Genomic DNA, 23552 nt, shown 5'->3' with positions numbered 1-23552 from the left:
AAATTAAATATATACGCAATGGGTATACTATGTGACTAATGTTATTACGTAATTCTTCCTCGACGTTTTGAGTGAAGTTATCATTATAAATACAATTAAATTACGCTTCTTAAAAGGTGGTTGTATTGATGTTTGACTGCTTTCACGATCCGTACTCGGTAAAACAAAATTACTTCCGTCTATGGTGTTCTGTTGTTGTCATGGCGGCGTTTCAAACTGTTGCCAACCTTGGACAAACATATAGAAAGTTAATTTACCGTGCGCTTTATTTTAATTCCTTCAGTTAGCGACGATGTATGCATACATACTTTATAATACTTATATAGACTGGAAAAAACGTAGTTATAAGCGAAGTAGAAATGACTGGGATTAACTCTAATTCAGAAGCGTTGTTAGCTTGCTCATGCTAACTCTCGTTAACGGTATCGAGAATTGTTTGGTAGTTTGACACAAGTTGGCGGTTGTTTTCATTATAATGACTGCGCAGTTCTTGCAGGGTGGCCCCACGACTTCTGTAGGACCACAAAGTCCTGGAAGAGACTGGGTTGTTTTAGATTCAGCCCGAAACGTTCACAGCGGTGGAGATTTAATCACTGGGATGTCCCAAACCAAGGTAAACAATGAATGAACGCTAATATTCCGCTGTATCTTTATTCCGGTGTTTTGGTTTAACGAGTGACCGTGTTAACTGCTGACTTTCAGCCGACTGCGTGGTGGTTGTCATAGTGACGGCAGATGTTGAAAACACGAACAGACATGTAGGTGTCCTCTTGAAAGCCTTTAAATTGAATGTTCAATACAGTATATATTCTTCTGGTCCATTTTGTCTTATATTAAGTAAATTAAATTGTGTCGCCAACTAGAAGCACTCACATTTCTTCACTTATTTTTCTAAAATTAATCTTTTTAAATGTTAGCTTGTCAAGAGCTAGAAGAGCAAGAAACGCTGAATTTCGTTGCAGTATCCACGCTGACGGACCGTATCATCAAATTAAGTTAAACATACGGTAGTCTGGTCAAACCGGGTGAATACTGGCCATGTGACTACACAGTTTCAACAATATTTAGCCACAAACTGAACATACTGTGTGCACACAGTGACACATGGGTTAATTGGTTGAATATAGGCCACTTTCCGATTGAGGATAACTGTATAAAATCCCAAAATAGGCCATAGCTGCACTACCAGTTTATAGGCTACGGTTTGTTTCCTACATTAAGAAACGAGGTGAATGCTTGGTTAGCGTAAAATTAATAAGGCTTTTAGGAGGACACCTACGTGTTCTGTTCGTGTTTTCAACAGCTGCCGTTCGCTACAACAACCACAGACGCATTTGCCTCAACGTTTTCAGATAACACGGTCACTCTTTAAACCGAAACACCGGCCACAAGTGCATGCATGTACACCCAGCTCCCAGTGAATTTGGTACAGCTAGCTAAATCCAAATAAGTCTTATACAGTGGCTCTGAAATTAACTCTACCTTCATGATGGTTGTAATGTTAAATTCTAATTGACAGTTGTTATACTGTATGGCTACGTTGGTGACTGTAGTATGTGACGCTATTGAATTATGATGTACTAGAGAGGTATTTCTCATATTTTGTCCACTTATGATTGACTTGAGCATTGACTAAATATTGCACATTTCAGTACAGCATAATGCAGTCCAGTTTAATCAATACCTCTACACCTGCCAGAACCATTACTTCTGCACATATTCTGCACAACATTTTCTTTTTACAATGTAAAATGTATATAGCCTTGTAGTATTGTAATGTTTATAGATTGAATTCCATTTACTTGACTTCTTTTGTTTGCATTTATTACTCCTAGTTCTTATCTGTTACATTGTTTTCTGCCCTGCTGTATAATGTGAATTTCCACTCCGGGGATCAATAAAGTCTTATCTTATCTTTGAAGCAGTTTCAACAAAAACTGAACATTATAAACATCATGAAGCTTGGATTTATTGCAATTTATCTCAGGGCTGTTAGACTACATTGGATTTGCAGTGGTTAGTTGCACCAAACAAAATGGCATTGCATGACTTCAAATCAAGTGAATGACAGTAGGGCTGCAACGATTAGTCAATTAATCAATTAGCTAACAACTATTAAATTATTCGCCAACTATTTTGATAATTGAATAATCATTTTGAGTCATTTTTTATGAAAAAAGATTCCAAATTTTCTGATTTTTATGACAGTAAACTGAATATCTTTAGGTTGTGGACTGTTGGTAGAGACAAAACCAAGAACAAAGAGAAAAAACACCTTGGGCTTTGGGAGACAGTGATCAACATTTTATACCATTTTCTGACATTTTCTGGACCAAACAATTAATTGATTAATCAACAAAATAATAAACAACAGATTAATCGATAATGAAATAGTTGTTAGTTGCAGCCCTAAATGACAGACATATTTGTCGAGAGAATGATATGAAAAACATGATTGAGGATTACAGAGGCTGTTTCTATCACATACAACACTGATTACAACATTGACATCTTACACGCCACAGCTATTATTCAATGAAGCCGTGCCTGCAAGCGTCAGCAACCGCGCCACCCGTGTAGTTCCACCGGCCCCCATTGTGATTGAGAAACTGCTGCCGCTGTCAGAGGAGCGGGAGAATGTGGACAGCACCAGGAGCTCATTCAGCTTCACCACTCTCTCTGAGGAGAGGCTGCAGGCTGCGATTAAGCTGGCCAAGAGAGATCTGAGACGAAGGCACCTTGAGTCACTGAACAAATCTCCTGCCAGACCCTCTCAAGAGGTCTCCCTCTTTGAAACAAGTGACGTGGAGCTGCTTCAGGTAGTTGATTTGCATGAATAGTATATGGTTTATACTTTATAGTTTACCGTCTAACTTTGGAATTCATCCCTGACCTAACAAATCCCAATTCTGACTTTGTCCAGTCAATGGCCAAGTGATTATTTTCTTCTCTTCATAGGAACTAGGAACCAACCCCAGTAAGACAAAGATAAAGGCCTCCAGTCCAAAAGAGAAGGTGACCCGACCTGGAACCAAACAGTCAGATAAAGCATCCCACAAGCGTTCTATTTCCCCCAAACCACGGGTCGGCCAGTCACCCCCGACCAGAGATCCTGGCCCAAGGCCGTTGGAGGGAGCAGGCCAGCAAGCTCCATTAAGCCAGGGGATCCTCAAGCTGCAAAATGAGCTGGAAGTTTATATCCAGAAAGTCGAAAAACTAGCTAACAGAGGTAATCCCCAAAACCGGCTTGTCTTACTGTTACATTTTTAAAGTTATAGCATAGTTTGAAAGTGTTATCTCTACACCAGCACCCACACTATACCCACCACAGTCATCAGGTTCTTCACACAATTTTACATTTTATTGATTTGAACAACAGGGGAGAAAACGGAGGAGCCGCTGGAGCCTGATGAGCAAAACAAGCTGGAGATTCGCAGGCAGAAGCAGGCAGCCCGTTCGGCACGTACCATCTATGTTCTCCAACAACAGGTATTTTCATCTGGGGCACATGTAATCGAAAAATCAACCTTCACTGACTTTTTAATTTACTCAGTTTTTACAAACACAGTTCTTTTAAATTGTTATTAAATAGGTAAAAGAGATAAAAGAAGATATAGAGAAGCTACGCAGCCAGAAAATGTGGGAAACCAAAAAGGTATGTCACAGATTTAATGCTATTTAGAACTGGGACCATTTATTTGAATGTTGATAATAATTGATAAACCATTGAAATAGAAAAGTTAAATTACTTCTTTCTCCTCTCTTGTTCTATATGCCAGTCATGCATCCAAACACAGCATCAGTAGTCTGAAGCTGCACTTCTATCAGTTTTATTTGTCTCTGTGACAGGCATTAAAATTAAAAAAGACAAAGCTGTTTGTTTTCCCCTCAAGTCAGGAAGAAATTATAACCATGATGTTCAATTAACACAGTTTTATGTAGCAGTATTATTTGTTGTATAATTATTTATCTTAATGCATTTTGCTAAAAGGAGATTTTATAGAGTTTCTCAGCTCTACTGCTGAGCAAAAGTCATTAATTATATATTATAGATGTTATTCTATGGTAAACTGATTTACTCTCGGTTCAACTCTCAGTCCACGGCAATAAACAGGCTCGCAGCAGCCCACCGTGGGACACTGAGGGCCTTGCAAGCTGTTATCCACCAGCTTTCAGATCTATCTCATGGCAAGGTCCCCCCTCATTACAAAGAGTTGGGCCAGCTGATTCGCCAGCTCTCTTTGTGCTCAGCTAAGATAGAAGTTGACCAGGGTTCAGCTGTGCCTGAGACGACCCTCGACATCCTGCAGAAACTAGAGGTGAGCAGTATACTGTACAGTAAAATCAGAAAGCATTTGGACTGTTGTGTGGTTTTTACTCCAACACAGCAGATTTGAAATGTAAAAGTAACTATGTAAAACTTGAAACCCTTTTTAGTCTCCCAGTTTTAGGGCAGTATAGCAGGACAACCATCCTAAACATACAGACAGACAACCTAAAGAGTGGAATGTTTTTGACAGACCAAGTCAGTCACCTGGGGTCAGTCCAATCCAGTTTCACTTACTAAAAGACCAGGCTGCCAGATCTGTACTGCGGCATTTTGCTGCAGTACAGATCTGGCAGCCTGGTCTCTTGGGCATCATAAGGGAAGATGCAAAGTGTTTGCTGATTTTTGTGGGTCATAGACTTAAGTGTGTTATTGAGTGTGAAGGATTTGTTGCCAACTTTTACCATTTTTTTTGTTGACTTGTCCAATTCCTTTGTGTCCCCAATAAAAGCAGGATCATCTACAAAAAGGACTACTACATTAATTATTTTGATAGTATAGTAAATTAAAAAATATAGTTAATATAGAGTTTTGTTTGTTGACTGATTTATATCATTTGTCTAAATATGCAGTTTATGTTAAGGAGGGATATTTTAGGTTTTTTAAGAGTATAATCCAAGTTTTGAATGTCTTGTCACTCTGTTCCTCTTAGACCTTGGACTCTGCCCTCAATAAACAAGAGATGCTGCAAAAGATGCAAGCCCAAGCATATCCTCCACGCAGGATGTCTCCTCGTCGCAGCATGTCACCTACTAGTGCACACCAGGGTCCCAGCATCTCAACTGTTCGAGGACCTCGCAAATCAGCAAATCCCAAGAGAAATATCCGGGGTGAGCGCTGAGTGTTTCTTTTTCTGGTTTAGTTAGCTTTTACTGCTCCCTAGAAAGTAGTTTGTCCATGTATAAATATGAATCATTTTCTACTTTCTAACCTCAGCAACAGTAGCTATTAATACAATGTCAAGCTTCATGAATGTAATATAAATGCAGTATTTTCCTTCCAAATTTCCTACTAATGGCAATGGTCTACTTGTTCCCAAAGCCTCTAGAAGCTGCCCAGAGAGTAAATTAAACAGATGCCTTCTGATGAAGGACGAACCGTTTAGTCTCCCGTGTATCTGTAAATCACCTGAGGGCTTTTGTGCGGTTGTGTTTGGGCCCCCCGCTGTGCTTAAACAGCTGCATCCTGGCTGAAAATTGATAAGGAGCCATGAAGAAGTGATAGAAAAACAGGAACTGAAGAGCAGAACTCTGGCCCTCGGTCCCCTGTTGCTTAGTCTTATGATCGGTTAACTCCTGCTGGCTCCTATTGCGCTGAAAGGCATCCTACGGAAGAGAGGACACAAACACCTACAACGAGCTGTAGCTGCAATCTAGATCTCCCTGGAAACAAAAATCCCTGTGGTGTTACTTAAGTCCCCCTACCACCACCAACAGCAGTCAGTGGGGAGCCATTTGATTGTTGGGTCCTGGCTTATTCTGTAATTGATGGTGTCGCGTTAGCTTATAATGCCACCTAGCTCCAAACTGATTTACTCATGTTTAATAGCAATGAAGAAGAAGTATAGTTTATAGTTACCACAGCAATTCAGTATTTTTTGTCTATATAACATCAGATCAGCTTAGATCAAAGCAAATCAACAGTTTCATTCCTTATTTGTGTTGGCAGGTAGGAGAATGGTGCCACAGAAGCCCAAAACGACGACTTCTCTCCAACCCATGAACAGAGCACAGGTGCTCAGGGCTGGCCTGGAGAGTCTCGCCCAGCAGAGGGAGCTGAGAGAGCTGCCGGGACAATGTCAGACAAACACCACCCGCAGAAAAGGAGGGGCGCTACACTCTGAGAGGAGCAAGGCTGACAAAATAATGAAGGTGTTTGCCAAACTTCTACAAAGTTGAATATTGAACTGAATATAACACATGAGAAGTGCTTTGTATTATATTGGAAGAGGTGTGACACATTTTTGGATTGTTGTAAAATAAAGAAAACATACAGATGCCACTACAAACCATGCCAAAACCATGTAAAAAAAATCTTAACATACAGTTTTTGGGGTTATTTGTTTCTTTCATAGCGTAATCAAATGCAAGATGCAGGCTTCCAGCAGCCTACAGTGTCCTCTCGGCTTAGAGTGAACCAGCTCCCTCAAAAAGAGCTCTCTGTGCCCTGGATGCCTACATCTCCTCACTCTCCTCCTCCACACCGGTGAGACTTTTTATCTCTCCATACAGCTGATGACACATTAGATTTCTCCTTAACCCATTACTATTCGCCAATGCTTTTGCTGTCAGTCGCTCTCAGCTCATACTAGATCATTAATGTCCTTACATAACTAAGGTTACACTGTTGTAATGTCTGAGACTCTAATGTCAAGGTAACTATATGCAGCCAGTATGAATCAGTATATATTAATCTGCAAATTAATGCATTTCACATTCATATGCTATAGATACAAATAAAATGGAACTGAATTAAACCTATGTAGGCAGTGCCAGAAGAGAGACCTGTCTGATGTGCATAAAAATGGCCTTTCTATGATTCTTCATCTCCATACCCCGCTGCTCAATTCCCCCTTTCCCACTTTTCCAACTACTCCTGATATATTATGCATCTGTGTGCCTGTGTGTCATATTTGCTCTTTCCTCTGGTATGAATCTCAATAGATCTCCTCAGAGGAGGAGACCAGAGCCTCGATGTCTCTTCTCTCCTGTGAGGCCCTCACCAAGCCCTCCAAGGCAGCAGGTGGCTGGCGGGTTTGGAGAAGAGCCGGGATCAGAAATGAAGAAACAAGCTCAGAATGAAGCATTAAGGTGAAGCTCACTGCCTATACCTTTTAACCTGATTTCAGTCTTTTCAACTTATCAGATATTACAGAATGAAATATTATTGTCCCACAGATGAATCATGTTTTTGGGGTTTTTTTACAACAGATCTTGCCAGCAAAATTTTAAAAAGTTAACTGGGTTGATACTAGGGGAAAGAGATTTTAATGAGTCCTCCCTCTTTATTCAGTGAGTTATTTCTATGTCAGACCCCACTTGCTGAGAGCCACAGGCTATACTCTGATTCCAATTCAAAGTTAATTCTTTCCAATAAATTAATCTAGGTGCCTGCTAGATTGAGGCCATTTCTCTTTGTGAGTGATTAATAGTTGGCCTGTTTTTAGTGCTTAGAAGTACCTCATTGATTGAGTGTTCCACATATGTCTCTGTTTAATCAAATCTTAATTAATACAATTGTGCTTTCCAATTAATCAGGGGCTAGAGCAGTACGATTTTTATAGATGGGGATTATAAGTTATTTATGTGAAATGCTAATTAAGCTTGCATTTTGCTTCATTTGATGATTACTGACTCGGTACAGGAAAGCCTGGTTGGATAAGATGACAACGCAGAGACTGAAAGAGCTCAACCAGCTGAGTCAAGAAGAGGCTGAACGCATTCAAAGATTAAGGTACAGTAGTAATACAATTACGGTTTTAGCAGACTTAATGCATCTGCAGAGGAGGAAATTGAAGGTCATAAAGCCGAATGAGTTGTTGGATACAGATCCAGACAGCTTTTTTCAATCTGTCTGTACCAAAATTGAAAGCTCTATACACACTGTGACAAGAAATACCAGACTACACAGAAAAATATGCAATTGAAGCTGACGTTGAAATAAAATAGTTCCAGACGTTCCTTAGCAGAAGTTCTCTTCAGAGGACAAAATCATTATTCTGTCCTGTGCCTTCAATGAACATTTTGCTGCTTAGGTTATTTAAGAAAAAGAAACATTTTCCACCAGTAGCACCTCTAAAATCTCACTGCTAACCCAAGGCAGTAATCCACACAGTAATCTGCCATACCACTCAGTGCGCCAGGCCTTGCAGTTTAATCGACAGTTACATTGGGAATTACAACACGGACACAATTAGCTACGAACAATAGAAACAGAAAATAATGCAGCTTGTGATTGCAGCAACACCCCCCCCTCAGCACCAGTGAGATCATATGTTCCTATAGATCACCACATGTTTCCTAGTTAGTCATTGGACAGTTAAACTCTGCAAGACCAGTAAAGAAACACAGTGCATTGGTTGCAACATTCGGTCCATTAAGCATTTATTACATGCAGTACAAGCAGTTGGGCAGTTTTTTCCTTTATGATTCTATCTTCTCAAACACAACAACACATAATGGCTTACTAGGAAACTTGAATGGAACTGCATTACTGTCAATATTATTATTTCTACGTCGGCATTTCTTATGGAGGACCACAAGTGTCTCGGAAATAGTAATAAAAATAGGCATTATAAATTTGTTTACAAATCAATTAATTAATCCATAAATAGACTAAATTAAAAAGTAATTTGTTATTTGATATTTTGCTCAGTTTTAAAAAGAGCAATAAATGACTTGATTCACAAATTGAATTAAGAATACAGATTTTAATCTGGTATTTAAAAGGGCAATTTTCTTTGCCATTTGCATCTCCGTTTCCATTTTAGCTTTTTAATTCGCTGAGTCATTTCGCTTCTCCTTTTAGCCTCTCCATTTGGCCTTTCTGTGACACTTTGGCCCCTGCGCTGCTAAAACAATACAAATCAGTCTCCCACGGAAGCCCCCCCTCTCGCGCGCAGCTCCTGGTTTTGATAATAAAAGCTCTGTTGTGTCTCGTAAGTACAGGTTGTCACGTTGTGTCATGTTATTATGATTTTTTGCTGTGATACTCAGGTTTTAATCTAACAAATGTTATTTATTCAGGCTCCATAGATCAGTTCACTGGCTTCTTCAGTAAAACAAGTCCAGATATATTCACTGCAATATTCACATAACAAGGGTTGGCTTTATGCAGAGTAGCTGTAGGCGTAGACATAGTGCCTGACAAAAACTACCTTACTGTGGCTACTGTTTAGTGCAGATGCCCATTGGGTTTGAAGATCAATTTTAATGTATGTAGATTAATTATAATTCATGAAAAGAAACTGTACAGCAAATTTTATATCAGTATCTCTAAAGTTAAAGCTTTCAGCCACATAACTTCTGTGACAGCTTGCCATGTGGGTGTGTTTTGGTTCACAGGTCTGAAGTTGTCTCGCCAACTCAGTGGGCTGAGCGAGCTGAGCAGAAGGCCAGAGAGAGAATTCAGCCTCTTCTGGATGAAGCGCAGGTAGGAAGATGTATCTCTTGTCTGCATATTGCCAGATTTTCTGTATAATTTTTTTGTGAACTAAGTAGGAGTAAATAATGTTTATTTAGGATTGATGCGACTGAGCTTGTATTTGTCTGTTTCCACAGCAGATTGGTGAGTCTAGGAACAGGATCAGCACCTCACTAAGGAATAGACTGTCTGAGCAGGCGGCAGAGAGGGTGAGCCATGCTACTGTTGCCAATAATTCACAGGGGGGAGGAGACTTGGCCCTGCTATTTAATAAATCATGAATAGGGGCTCATGGACACACTAAGCCAACAAGGACTTATGAATTTTACAATTATTTCCAATATTTAGCCTTTATTTTTTCTGTTGTGCTGAATGTTGTCCTCGACAGGCAGCAGAGAGTGCTGAGCAGCTGAGCGAGGCCCTTCTGGAAGATCTGTTGGAGGATACTGCACGGGCGGCGTGGGCGGCTGAAGCAGACGAACAATTGGAGGGCATAGCCCAACATAGGCTGCAGGCCCCCACCCTGGAGAGTATGCTGCTTCGCATGGAGGAGATACAGGTGAGAGCTGCCCTACAGAAAGGCCCACTTCAAAAAGGTCACTGTGGAACCTGAAAGGTCGCCAGTGATCGGTTTGTTATTTCTAGTGAGCTGTTATGACAGCTCTGGTCTGGCGCTGTGTACTGATTATGCCTTGATTATGTTCAGTCTGTTTGACATGGCTCAATGCAGGCAGGTAGACAGTATGTTTCTAAACCGTGTTTCTCTCTGTGTGCCCGAGCAGAGGGATCAGGAGGAAGTGAGGAGACGGTTTGCTTCCATCACCTATTCAGACCCTCTTTACTGGGACCGACCAGGGCCAGCAGGTACAAACTGAATGATCTGCTTCTGTGTTAAAATAAACACTTCTGTGCATCATCTCTAACTGCATTCAGAGAATTATATTTCCCACTGTCTCCTGTAGGTGGAGACAGTGCTTCAACTGGCAAGTATAACCGAATACTTATCATTCTGACTGTATGCTTCTCTTGTTTTTTTCTCTGTCTGTCCCCTGCTCCACCCCATCCCTCTTGACATACACTACCACTGCCACCCCCTCCCCTTCCTTTCTATTCTTCCCAGGACCCCAGTGCCATGTTTTGGGCTCCAGGCCAGCCTCTCCTCTGCCAATTAGGCTCACAAGGCCAGTGCTGAGGCACAGCTCTCCAGCTGATATTGTCCTAGAGAAACCCGTGGAGACTGGGTGGGTTACTACGTCTTTTATCCTTTTTTGTAAGAACTCGAATCATCTCTGTTTCTCATATTTCTCTGATGGCTCCCTCTCCTTGCTGTTTTAGTCATCTCTAAGAGGCAGTGGTGAAATTTTTCCAGAATATTAACAGGAGTGCAGTATCAGGGTTTGACCTATATAACTTCCTTCCCAATATTTTGAGTTGAAATTATAGGTCTCAGCCCCCATTATAAGTCATCATTACTTCAGCATAATACTAATGAGTGCATGATATTATGAGATAAGCCTCTTTCTGAAAAAATACAACAATGATTATAATAATTTTATTTATATTGCTCTTTTCAAGCTTAAGCACAAAGTGCTTTCTAGATCAAAAGGATTTATAGAATAAAAATAAAAAAACAATATAATACAAGCAAAAAATAAATATAAGCTACATATGCAAATGATTTTGATTTCTTTGAAAGCCTAGGTCAGTTTTTATGCTTTTTTATGTGAAACAGAAATGTATTGAGTAGCAGATAAAGATGGCCTGTGGCTGGTGTTGCTGTACTAAGAGCAACAGCAACAGCATACATAGGAAGTCAGTCACTAATGGTTTAATTAGGCCTCTAGACTGGATGAAAAGTAAAGTGGTTAATGTTTTTCCTACAATGCGCAGTTAGTGTTTTCTTTTTTCCGCATGACGTGTTGTTGCCTTATAATTGCTCTCCCACCGGGAGGCCTTACTCATCCCACAAAACTCACTCAGTGGCGACCATACCCTGGGCAGAGTCTATTCCTGACTCCGGCAGAAGACTCCACAGAGAGACCCTCTACTGCCCAGGGCTTTGGTTGCAGCTGCTGTACTGCTTAAATTAATGAGGAACTTGGAAGGAAGAGAAAAGAGAGTGGAGGGACTAGAAGTTGTTGACACAGACAAGCCAGCAGGATGCTGCTTCTAACAAATTCAAGTAGCACCATTAGCAAATTAAAGTCAGTCAGTCTCAAAGTGCCCCAGGTTCAGTTCCCTCAATAGAAACATTGCCCTGAGATCCATTGTGCCTGTGACTCATCTTAGACTGTCTTCTTAACACATCCATCAAGTAATAGCTCTATTTTTTGGCAAAAAGTAACAGGCGTTTGCCAGTCCACTATTTGCTGTCTTGTCTTTTTGAAGAGGTGTTATGATTTTCCATTAGTTATTGGTTTTTCAGAGGTGTCCAGCCTTGCCGCTTCTTAGTCATTTGGGAAATGCCAGCGCATTTGTTCTGAAATTCCCTGTGGGGTAAAACAGAGACAGACTTGTCAGGTTCACTTTTATGTAACAGAGTGGTTCAACTTTAAAATCGGAGAGGTCACTGACTAATTGATTAATCGTTCCAGCACTTTTATGCTTTTCATGTGTTTGGTTTTAAGAGAATGTTGGAGCAGTGACTATTGGTTTGTGTCAGTACGTTGATTAACATAGTCCCGAAGGTGACAGAGGAATTCAGCAGCATGGAGAAGTGTCTTAGTTGTCAGCCGACTCACACATCATACCAAGTGCATCACAGAATCTCGTTTCCATTACATTCTCCTCTCGGCTGTTCTTGTTCAGTAATGAAACAGTTAGATAGGACAGTTGCTAAAATGTCCCATTTAACATAAGAGAATAACTTTATTTGTATTGATGGGAGTTATGTATATGAAAAGTGTCTGCATAATATTTTGTGTCTCTAAGATTGCTTTCCAGAGCCGTAATTGTACTTGTTCTCATATGAAAAACAATTAGCATCGATTCTAATACATTGTCCACATTAGTCACCTCTTCCTCACTCTGAATGAAGACCCAACCTATTTGGTTGTCACTCGCCGACTGCTTGTCTCAGGGAGGAAAAAAAAGATTGATTTTAATTTTCATAGCCAACTGGTAAGTGAAATTTTAGATGTCAGTACTAGTGTATATTGTGAGCACAGGTATCAAAAGGGCTGACTGAGAAAGGTGAAGCCAGTAAACATGATACTTTTCTTCTTAGCTGTTGGAAGTAGGGAGTCATTTGGTGTGAAGTAGAAAGAGAAATTGTGTTTGGTAGGCATATTGTGTTATAGAACTGCCTTTTTGGGCCAAGAATTTGCTTTGTAAACTGACGTGAGCTTGTGTTGCAACGTTTCAGGCAAAAATGACTCATTCTAAATCACTTAAGTGAATGAAAACAAAAAATAATTACAGTACCGATTCAATTCAATTCAATTTTATTTATATAGTGCCAAATAATATTAAAAAAGTAATCTCAGGGCACTTTTCACTTAGAGCAGGTCGTACTCTATAATTTACAGAGACCCAACAATTCCCCCATGAGCAAGGACTTGGCGACAGCAGCAAGGAAAAACTCCCCTTTTACGGGAAGAACCAGGCTTTGGTGGGCGGCCATCTGCCTTGACTGGTTGGGTTGAGAGAGAAAGAAAGAGAGAGAGGGAGAGGGGGGGAGAGAAACGGAGAAGCATAATAACAATAATAATAACAATAACATCAATAATCATAATAGAGATATGACTAGTAATATTAATAGCCGGAGAAGATTTCAGGGTAGGACACCAACAGGACCGTGTCACCATCCCCGCGGCAAAGGCCCACAGTTCGGATCCCAGAGTTTCCTGCAAGATGAGAAAGCACAAAAAACTCCAGGGAAGAAGCCCAGTTAGTAACATGCATTAATGGTACATGAATGCATACAGATGGAGAAGAGGAGGAAGAGAGAGGAGCTCAGTGCATCATGGGAAGTCCCCTGGCAGTCTAGGCCTATAGCAGCATAACTAAGGGCTTATCCAAGGCAAGCCTGGTCAGCCCTTACTATAAGCTTTATCAAAAAGGAAAGTTTTAAGCCTACTCTAAAATGTAGAGAGGGTGTCTGCCCCCTGGACCAAATCTGGAAGATGGTTCCACAGGAGAGGATGAGGATGCATGGACTATTTTGTCTGCATCTTTTTGAGAAAGGATGTGCCTGAGTTTTGCAATATTACGTAAGTGAAAAAAGGCAGTCCTTGAAATTTGTTTTATGTGGGAGTTAAAAGACATATCTTGATCAAAGATAACTCTCTGATTCCTTACAGTCATGCTGGAGGCCAGGGTAATGATATCTAGAGTAGCTATATCATTAGATAATGTGTTTCTAAGGTGTTTAGGGCCAAGCACAATAATTTCAGTTTTGTCCTAGTTCAGTAGCAGAAAATTGCAGGTCATCCAGGTCTTTATGTCCTTAAGGCATGCTTGGAGTTTCTTTAACTTATTGGTTTTATCTGGCTTCATCGATGATAGTTGTGATGCAACCAGCATCCTATTGCAATACTACAAACCAAAAAAGAACAAGTCTTATAGGATAGATTCACAGTTTTCCACATCTGTCTTAAAATAATAGTGAAGTGCCCAAATGAACATTGACATGTTTTTCTTGCCATAATCATTCCTCCTGTTCATACTGGCCATTAAAAGATCCCTTCATAATGCACTTACAATGTAAGTAATAGGGACTAAAATCCACAGCCCTCCTTCTGTACAGAAATGTTTTTAAAAGTTAATCTGAAGCTAATATGAACCTTCAGCCGCCCAAATTAGTCAAATCAAGTGGATATCTTTTTAGTGCCAAATTCCTTTTTTGTGTTACTATCCTGCTGCAGCCCAACAGGGAATCACTGTCTGGGGAAACACAAAGAGGGACTTTCAGACCAAAAAGAAAAGAGAAGACAGAAGATATCTGCTTGATTTGACTAAGTTAGACTGCAGAAGCTTCATATTAGCTTCAGATAAACTTTTTAATACATTTTTGCTCACAACAAGGACTGTGGATTTTGTCCCCCATCACTTACACATTTAAAAGGGATCTTTTAATTTTCAGTATGAACAGGAGGGATTATTACAGCAAGCAAAACCTGTTTCAATGTTTGTTTGGGCACCTGACTATTGTTTTAGGACAGACTTGAAAAATTGTAAACCTGTCCTTGAACCAGCCAGTCCTAGCCTTGTTGCGGGCTGCAAACTGAATTCTCTTCAGTGCTCTTGCTGATTTAATGTCAGCATGTACCCTTCATTTAGGACATGTCAGAATGTTTAGGTCTTCAACAGGAAGTAATAGGATTTGAGTTTGCAGTGGTCCTTCAGATAACTGTGAAATGACATTTGACATCTACAGCTTGAGGAAATGAGCTGCAGTCGTGCACAAGGCTAACTTCTATGCTGAAATGAGTCAATGTTGCAAGAAAACAATTGAAAATGCCTCAGTTTGATGTCAGAGAGGAGCATCAAATAGTGAAAAACAGATAACAGATAATGAAAAATGCTATTTTGATAAACACTTTCATTTTCAGGTATTCACAACAGCATCCAGCCTCAGTTTAGTCTCATTTCTTGTACAACTGCCAGCAGCTCATATAATGAATATTTTGTGCAGTAACCACAGTATACTGGGCTTTAGGAGAGAGGGAAAACCTGGATTAGCCAGAGTGGAAAATTATTGATGACATTGATGAACTTCTGCTCTCTCGTCTCTCATCCAGCAAACCGAGCAGCCGATTAAAAGAGCACTTGCATCAGCCCCTATGAAGGACAAAAGCCCTGAGAAACACATCAGGCGTTGCCGTCAGCAGGAAAACAGAGTCATGCATGCAGTCTGACACACACACACACACACACACACACTCACTCTCAAACACAGAGAGAAAGAAAATCTGTGACAGTGACATACAAAAGCAGTGCTTACAAAAGCAGAGAGTGTCAGTGTGGCTATCACTTGAGGCTTTTTTGATTGTAGTGTTTCATGACTAAAGGACACAGTTTTTTCTGTTTAGATGCTGTTATTGAGGGATGGAAAGGTGAAAGGGGAAGAAAGATGGGAAAATACAATTTTCAAAAGAATTACTCTCAGCTGATGTGGAGAAAATCATAATTACTAGGTCTTATTGTATTGTTTATAGGTCTCAGGCTATTCTTTACCGTTACTTTGGATGTACCTCTTTGTATTGACAATATTTTAGCTCACTATTGCTGGGCTGGCAGGTATTTAATTTCAGTATTTTAACACTCCCATTATCTTTCACCAGGCATAACATGGGCACTGTCCTCTTGAAAAGTATTTTCCAAAACAGGCTATTATTATTATTCTTTACACTGGCTGTCTTTGTGTTCGTGCTTGTGTGAGTCCTATCAAAGGATCACTGAGACAATGAACTGAGAGATTTCATCTTTCAAAACATCAGCAGAGCGTCAGATAAGATTTACGTATCCATGGTGAGGAGCTCAGACCCAGGCCTCGATTGTTCCTCGTCTCTCTAATGCTGACTGACCTGCTGCAGCTCCATCAGCAGGTCAAATAAATTGATGGAAAGATGAAAGACCCACTCAGCAATATTCTGAACCTTTTATGTGTTTTTTTTTTCCGATCTACTATTTCACTCCAGGATAAGTATTTCAAACAAACCGAAACTCTTGTCACACAGTATATGGATGCTTTTCCTTGTGATGACTTCCACCTTATACACAATGACTCAGTTGATTCAAATACATTCAACAGACTGCAGGGTAGTGCATTACCGACTAAACAACAATATTGCAACCATCTATACGTTTTCCTCCACACTATTCAACCTCTACCTGTTTCCCATCTTTCCTGCTGCTCTCGAAAGCTCACCAGGGCTTCTGAGAAGTGTATCACCCCCTACTATCTATAAGCCACATTTGGCTTTGTGCAACTCAGCTTCAGCACAGCCTGCGTCCCCTTTTGATATGCCGCTGTCCTTTGCCAGGTCCTCCCAGGAGATGCACGGCTTGAACTTTTGTAGAGAAATGAGAAAACAAACTTGAAAGTCACCTGAGAGGATTTCACTAATAGTTGATACTACTCATCTTTTGTTTGTGTATTTCCTGAGCAGGCCAAGGTGTGTTTGAGGATGAGGATGTTTTTCGGGGTTCCCTGTCACACACATTTAGTGAAATATTCACTACAGATGTCATATACGATTTTCCCTTGTCTTGTAGCCCCCTTATTGATCATTATAGGGCAGAATAGAGTGAGAGATAACCACTAACACTTTGTAACATTTGTTTTCTGAGGATTTATTTTATCCCTCACGTCACCTTTTCACAGATAAATATACAAGATTCATTTTGCCCTCGAAGGTCCTTTTTTGCCACAATGTCTGAATGGTGTTTATTGACAGGAAAGGCAGGCTGGATCCTGTTCATTTCTGAATATAGCACAAACATTTTCTTTCTCCACATCGGTCCTCAGATGCCCATTAGACAGTAAATAAACTCATTTCCAACTAGAATCCAAGTCGACTGTGCTGGCACTTTTATATTCACGGCCAACCCATGGTTTGCAAGCCCCTTCAGTCAAAACAGAAACAAGTTTAGCTGAGGCAGGGGAGCACAATAGAGAGGCACTTTGCTGTGGGAACTGCTGCAACACTAAATATAGCACTGAGTGTGGCGTCGCAAGAGCCAGGCTGATTTGTCCAAGCAGAGAGGATTATAAAGCCAGACCATTGCGATGCCCAGCTGAGCCTCTGAGCAAGGGGCAGGCGAGGGAGCTGGCCCACGCTCTGACACCTCTCCTAAATTCATCATCCCGAGCATTGTGTTTCTGGTCAATCACAGCACTGCACTCCATTCTCGTCAATAATTTAGTTTGCCCTTTTCTCCACAGCCGCAGCAATCAAAAGCGCTTAACCAGCTCATATAGTGTGAATGGTCAAGGTAATGAAAAGGTGTAGTAGGACTGTTCGCCTCGTGACATGAGCATCCGCTTGTGTTTCCACAGACACAGTATCCTCTCTGAGAGCAGCCTGACAGAGGAGGCATCCCAAGAAGAGCAGCAGCTAAGACACAGCACCGTGTTCCCGGGTCCAGTGGAGAGAAGCAAAGAGACCGTTGTCTCTGTGCCGGGCAACATGCTGAGAAGCATCCGGAGGTACAGGGAAGACTACGAGGCCTACCTGCGCGTTGTGGCTCATGAGGCCGTCGGCAGCTTTAACCCCTGGGCCATCGCAGACAGGTAAAAGACCAACAAGTAAAGGATTCTTACAATCTTAATTCCCCTCTGGACACTCAACACAGTGCTAATAGTGAATCTCACACATTTTTTTATGTATCTTTGAAGTTTTATGAAAACATTTGTTCTCCGTATTAGCAATCGCATGCTCAGTTTTTGCAATCTGAAACCGATTTGTTCTCGCTGCTCTCTCGTTTGTCCCCGTACATTTTTTAACTCACACAGTGTTCTCACTCTGAGAGGATCATGCACATTTTACGGTTTGCATAGTGCGCCTCTGGTATTTACCGTTGTTCTTCCTCTCCCACTCACAGATTTGCATACCTAACAGAATTCTTAAGTTGCTGCAATGCAGAATGCAGAAGACGCCCGCTCATCTTTGTGAACATACAGAGTCCATTTGCTTGATAGATTAGTCCGAAACTCCTAAAAGAGAGATTTTCAAGGCAGTCTTTTAAAAAGCTTTTTTTTTTTTTTTTCTCCCTCTGCGGCGTAGATTTTGCAGGGGAGTGTGAACAGCTCAATAAATTGTTTTTGCTTAAAGTCAGAGCTGAAAACTGTTGCCCAGTCCCACCCATGGGCTCTGACTGCTTATGGCTTATTATCAGTCCCACATCAACGAGAAGAAGTCTTCAAGAGATGGATCTGTATTTTTCTGTATTTAGGGAAAAAGAATCCTGTATGAGGAGAAGTCATCCAATTATCTCTGTGTTTTTGGAGAAAGAACACATACAAATAAACATGTAAACCCTCTGCTATACTGACACAGTGCAGAAACCTGTCTGTGTGATGAGATGGTAATGAGCAGACTAGAGTTGCTGTAGAGCTATACCGCCTGGAGGAGCTCATTCATTCAGTCTGCTAACAGATTGTTGCAAAAAAAAAAGCAAAACTTCAGCACAGCCAAAAAGCCCAGAAAATATACACACTTCAAGCTATCTTAAGTTTTGTTTGAATTTGTTTGAAGCATTTTTCATAATGACAGCTTGGTGAACAGATGAATGAGTAAACACAAGGCAAACTTGAATAATAAGCTTATGCTTTCCCCATTTTTAAATACATTAATAAAACACTTATGTTGTACAATTTCTTGTATTTACAGAAAGCTAATTTTGTTTTTGTGGTTTCCTTTTATTTGGGATTTTAAACATACAGAATATGAAGAGTCATTCAGGTGAGCTAGCACGGCTTTTAGCATTAGTGTTATAACTATTTCCTAATGGCTGTTCCCAATATATAATAGTAGATTCCTCACTCTGTCTCACTCACTTCAGAGAAAAGTATTCTTGTATTGACTCCTCGAAGCTTCAGATAGTTCAACAACCCACAATTACTGCGATTGTTTTGTTGCAACCACAACCAAATGATTTGACATTTTTGGGGCTCTGTAAGCAAGATCCTCCATGTTCCTGTCTCATTTGTGAGTTGACCCAGATAATGATCAAAACACTGAAACTTAGCTTGGTGCTGTACACCAGTCTTTTCAGTTATTTTCCTTCATTTTATGCCTTTCAAGGCGCAAATTTCACCAAGTTTTTCATGTCTAGCTCTGAAAGTCAGTAGACACAGTGGTTAGGAAAAACCCGCTTTAATAGCACCTGCTGCATTTTTGGAGATAATAACACGAGGCGGATTACTTACATTTTCTTTGAAATTTCAGGAAGTGGGTTCTTTTAAAGTGATATTTATATCCCACTGTGTCCAAGCCTCTTACCTTTTAATCAAGCTGTTTTAAAAGTGTGTAGTCTCAGATGTGTTGGCAGGAAAAACTATACTAGTAAATATAATAAAATATATCAATCACACTCTCCAGATTTACTCTACTTCTACAAAAGATTGAATGATAGTTTCACATGATCTTTGTTTCATATGTTTTTGTCAGATGATTGGGTTGCCTTTTTTAAAATCAGTTTGTATGTGTGTATTTAGCTTTTAAAAGTGACTGAAAGTCTCTGCAGTGTAATTTTGAGGAAAATGTCAAAGAGTCTCTAATATCCCTTGTTGTTCCTTGTTGTCTCTCAGCCTGGCAGAGGAGTTACTGTCGGAGGCTCTGGCTGACGTGGCAGCAGAGTTTCAGGACGTCGTTGAGGAGTACGCGGAGGCCGTCTTCACCTCAGAGTTCCTTCAGCCAACCCAGTCACCTCCCACTTCAGCTCCAGCTTTGGTCAGCCAATAGGGTGTTACAGCATCGAGGCTGCGGCAGTTTCTTACAAATTGCTATAAAATGTATTTATTTTAGTGGAAAATCTGCCCTTTGAGACTTTTAGTACAAAGGATATGAAATATCAAGGATCCAGGTTCATTTTGTCGACAAAGGACTGTGATTATTTGCTATTTTTCTAGAGTTTTGTAAGAATAACAAGCAGATATTTTATTTTGCAGTGAAACTTATTGATTTATGTATTTATTTTGTACATAAATCTGAAAAAGTGTTTATGAATCACTCCTTTGATGTGACAACATGGGATTTTATTTAATTGTAATTGTAGTTTTTTTTTATTGAAGCTGCAGCGGACAAGACTGTTGAATTACTCAGGGAGCTTTAGTCACATTACTCTTTGTGGTCCATCTGTACGTGTGATTGAATTCCACCAGGAAAGTTAGTTTAGTTTAGATAAGCTTTGAGAGACCATTACGACATTACAGAGGATTATAAGATTACTGCCCTCCCCTTGCACATAGTTTAAATCTCCCTGAGGATTACTCACACTTTCTATTTTCATGGCGGAATATGGAAATAAATTAATTACATATGGTTTCCATCAGAATGATGTTGGAAGCTGAGGGCATCATATGTAAATCAGTTCCCTCTTGTGTTTTAATGTCTCAATAAAGGGTCTGAATGCAACGAAGAGCGTTATTTCCCCTCACTGGTTAATGTGTTATCCCAGTAAGTTATGACCACTGTGAGGAGATAGAGTACAAGAGAAAGAAGTGATATGTGCACAGACATGAAGTCTCTCTTTTTTCCCTTTTGTTTTGGCACCATTTTATAAGGATCTTCTCAGTCTGTATGTGCACAATTCATGAGGACTTAATTTCTGTTGCATTCACCAGAGAGAGACCCACAAAATACGGACACCAGTTTATATACTGTTGGGACTGACCTAATGAATTCTGCATAGTAATGGTGAAATGTGTCAGTCCTGAATGCAAAATAAACGGGGTGGACTCGGCAGACCGAGCGAATGCGCGGGCCCCCAGAGAACAACATGAAAGCCAAGCAGACAGAGCAGAGGGGACACATCCAGATGTTGCGTCGGCCTGTGGGGACCAGCCTTTGACAGGGGACATACAGTGACTGAATGAATTAGCTCACATTGAATCAGCTGCTCCTATTTTCTCTCAGGCTTGGGTTTCTGCGTGGGCGTCTGAATACGTGCAGGCTTTCACAGGCTCGGGCAAATTTCTTCTTTTCGATCTAGGACAAAAAGAAATTGGTAGGCTCAAAACGGACAGAGTGTTGCAGTCTTTACTCTGACATACAGAGCTGAGGTTGCGCTGACATGGAGTAATGGGAGACATGAAATGATTCTGTTATTATTCAAGAGCAAATTTCTAATCATGGTTCAGAAATCTTAAATGTGTCTGCCGAGAGACCTTTGAAAGACAAGAGAGGATATATTTTCATTTCTGCCACCTCAGCAGCTGCCACTTTGCATTTGACTGTGAGACTGTGTTGTCAGCAAACCAATGAACAGTGAAATCTGTCCCCTTAAATATGTATTTCTTTGTGGACAGTGAACATTGTTGAGGTTTTGGGGTCACTGCTCCGCTATTGATTTTTCAGGATGAACTCTGACCATGCACTAAGAGATGTTACAGAATTAGCACTGTTTTGCACATAATTATAATTTCTAATGATCAGAGTGGTTCGACCTTGCCGCTAGCCTGCACCCACTCATCGCGGCTTATTTCACAACTGGAGAGGACACAGATGACTGCGGTGTATTCATGATCCATTGAGGGGGCATTTTGCCATACAGGTACAGTCCATCAAGGCTGGTTTGTGACATTTAGGTTGCTTTCAAAACATTTTCAGCTGAAGCGTGGTACTTACGCCAGATGGATATGAAATCTTATGGCTTTGTAAGAGGTTATTACTCACGGCTGCTGTTCTCAAGGGATTTTCTGTTGGAGCTCAAGTGTCAGAGTGATGATTTCAGCTGAGATGCTGGTCATCTCTGAGGGATGTGTCATGCAAATACTGGCATTGTTTGGATTTTACACGCAACATTTCCCATTGCAAGTTCCTTTTAGACAATTTATTTTGAGGCTTGGTTTGCTCTCTGAGATCTCATTAAACACCTGTGACTGCATCATTTGCTAAATAAAAGCATAATTCAGTCAGTGCTTTGCTTTGTTTCAATTATTAATGGTCTCAGAGCGAGATGCTAATGATGAGGTTTGTGTCTCAAACAAGTAAAGAAGCAGAGTCCCTGCAGTGAGCCAACTGAGTTCACACTGATGGATCATGAGACTGGAAAGACTATCCGGGAACCCTGGAGCAGATGTGCCTAGGGTGAGTTATATAGGAAAAACTCATAATTTCATAATTTCTTTTATTATGATCTAAGGTACAGTCCAGAATAGACTCTTGACACACAGAATAGCTCACTTCAGCAGGAGGAGCAGCGTGACCTTTTTCCTCACTACTACTGTTCATCACTCATCAATTCATTTTCGATAATCATTACAGTGAACAGTGAGCTTATAAGCAATATCCGCCGACCACTGCCTACTGAACAAAGTTCCTTATTAAAAGACATCTTACTAACAGTTGCCCATACGATGAGCCTTAGTTGTTTATTTAATGATAAGTGATCCAAGCATAATGATCTCCCATGTACCTCTTGATAATCATATCTAAAGAAGTTTTCATTTAAAAGTATAAAAGTGATATCATGTTTGATCAAAGGGTTAAATATTATTCAGATCTTTTACTCATGTAAAAGTAACCACTCTGTTAAACATCCCACATTCATAATTTTACCCAAGTATTATCAGCAAAATCTACTCATCAGTAAGTACTCATAATGCAGAATATACCCTTTCATGTACAGTAAGCAGCATTTTAAACTTGTAGATGGGCGAGACTAGAGTTTATTTTAACTTTATTTACTTTTAGTTGCATAGTTTCAGCTTTAGTTGATCAAATTTACTGTATAATTCAATCAAATGTTTTGTGTGCAAAATATTTGAAGTAACTAGTAGGTATAGCTGTGAAATACATGAATGTGGTGTAAAAAGTACAATATTGTCCCAAAAATGTAGTGAAGTAGAAAGTGAATGAAATGAAAGTACCCAAGTAAAGTACAAATACCTCAAAATTGTACTTAAGAAACAGTGCTTGAGTAAAAGTACTTTCCACCACTTTATTTAATGTTACAGTCATCAAACATTTATATATCTACAATAGTGTTCATTCAAATTCATGCCAGTGTAAACCAACAGTTCTGCTCATTATTTACATAAATGCTCACAATTTCATATCAAGACCTAAGCAAAATGAAATGTATGAAAGTGTTCTCAAACAATCAGAGTAGAGACATGTGATGCAGTTATCACTCAACAATTCCTGAATGTGGAGGAGAATTGCCAGTCTAATATCTCAGCTTGTATAAGAGTCGCTCTGATTTATAGACTGAGGAATATTTTAGTATAAATCATCATATTTCCAAGGTGCAGAAATCATAGAGCTTCTTATTTGGACTCAACTAAGTTGTTGATTGTGCTTTTCTACCCACAAGGTCACTGAATCATTTTCTCAGACAGGAAACAACAATAAAACTGCACCTTAGGTGCTAAAGTCAGGTGTGCTGACTGCCAAGTGTTGTGTTTTGTGACTCT

General features: G+C 40.2%; 1 protein-coding gene across 2 annotated transcripts; it reads left to right on the top strand.

Annotated features, from left to right (window-relative positions):
* The first annotated feature begins 102 nt into the window (after positions 1–102).
* kiaa0753 (KIAA0753 ortholog) lies at positions 103–22052 on the top strand. Of its 2 annotated transcripts, none has more exons than XM_042413358.1 (18): positions 103–613; positions 2526–2819; positions 2959–3229; positions 3380–3489; positions 3593–3655; positions 4098–4319; positions 4980–5157; positions 5996–6198; positions 6402–6532; positions 6991–7137; positions 7691–7780; positions 9391–9478; positions 9610–9678; positions 9858–10028; positions 10252–10333; positions 10590–10710; positions 17472–17705; positions 19725–22052. In XM_042413358.1, the coding sequence occupies exons 1-18, from the start codon at positions 476–478 to the stop codon at positions 19876–19878; spliced, it is 2766 nt and encodes a 921-aa protein (XP_042269292.1). In that variant the 5' UTR covers positions 103–475; the 3' UTR covers positions 19879–22052. The 2 variants fall into 2 exon arrangements, with proteins under 2 accessions (XP_042269292.1, XP_042269291.1); XM_042413357.1 differs by having other exon boundaries at positions 107–613; positions 9607–9678.
* Positions 22053–23552: the final 1500 nt, after the last annotated feature.

The sequence above is a fragment of the Thunnus maccoyii genome, chromosome 6, assembly GCF_910596095.1.
Source record: "Thunnus maccoyii chromosome 6, fThuMac1.1, whole genome shotgun sequence".
In the NCBI taxonomy this organism is placed as follows: Eukaryota; Metazoa; Chordata; class Actinopteri; order Scombriformes; family Scombridae; genus Thunnus; species Thunnus maccoyii.
The sequence above is the reverse complement of the archived record's forward strand: the minus strand, read 5'-3'. Positions and strand labels throughout refer to the sequence as shown.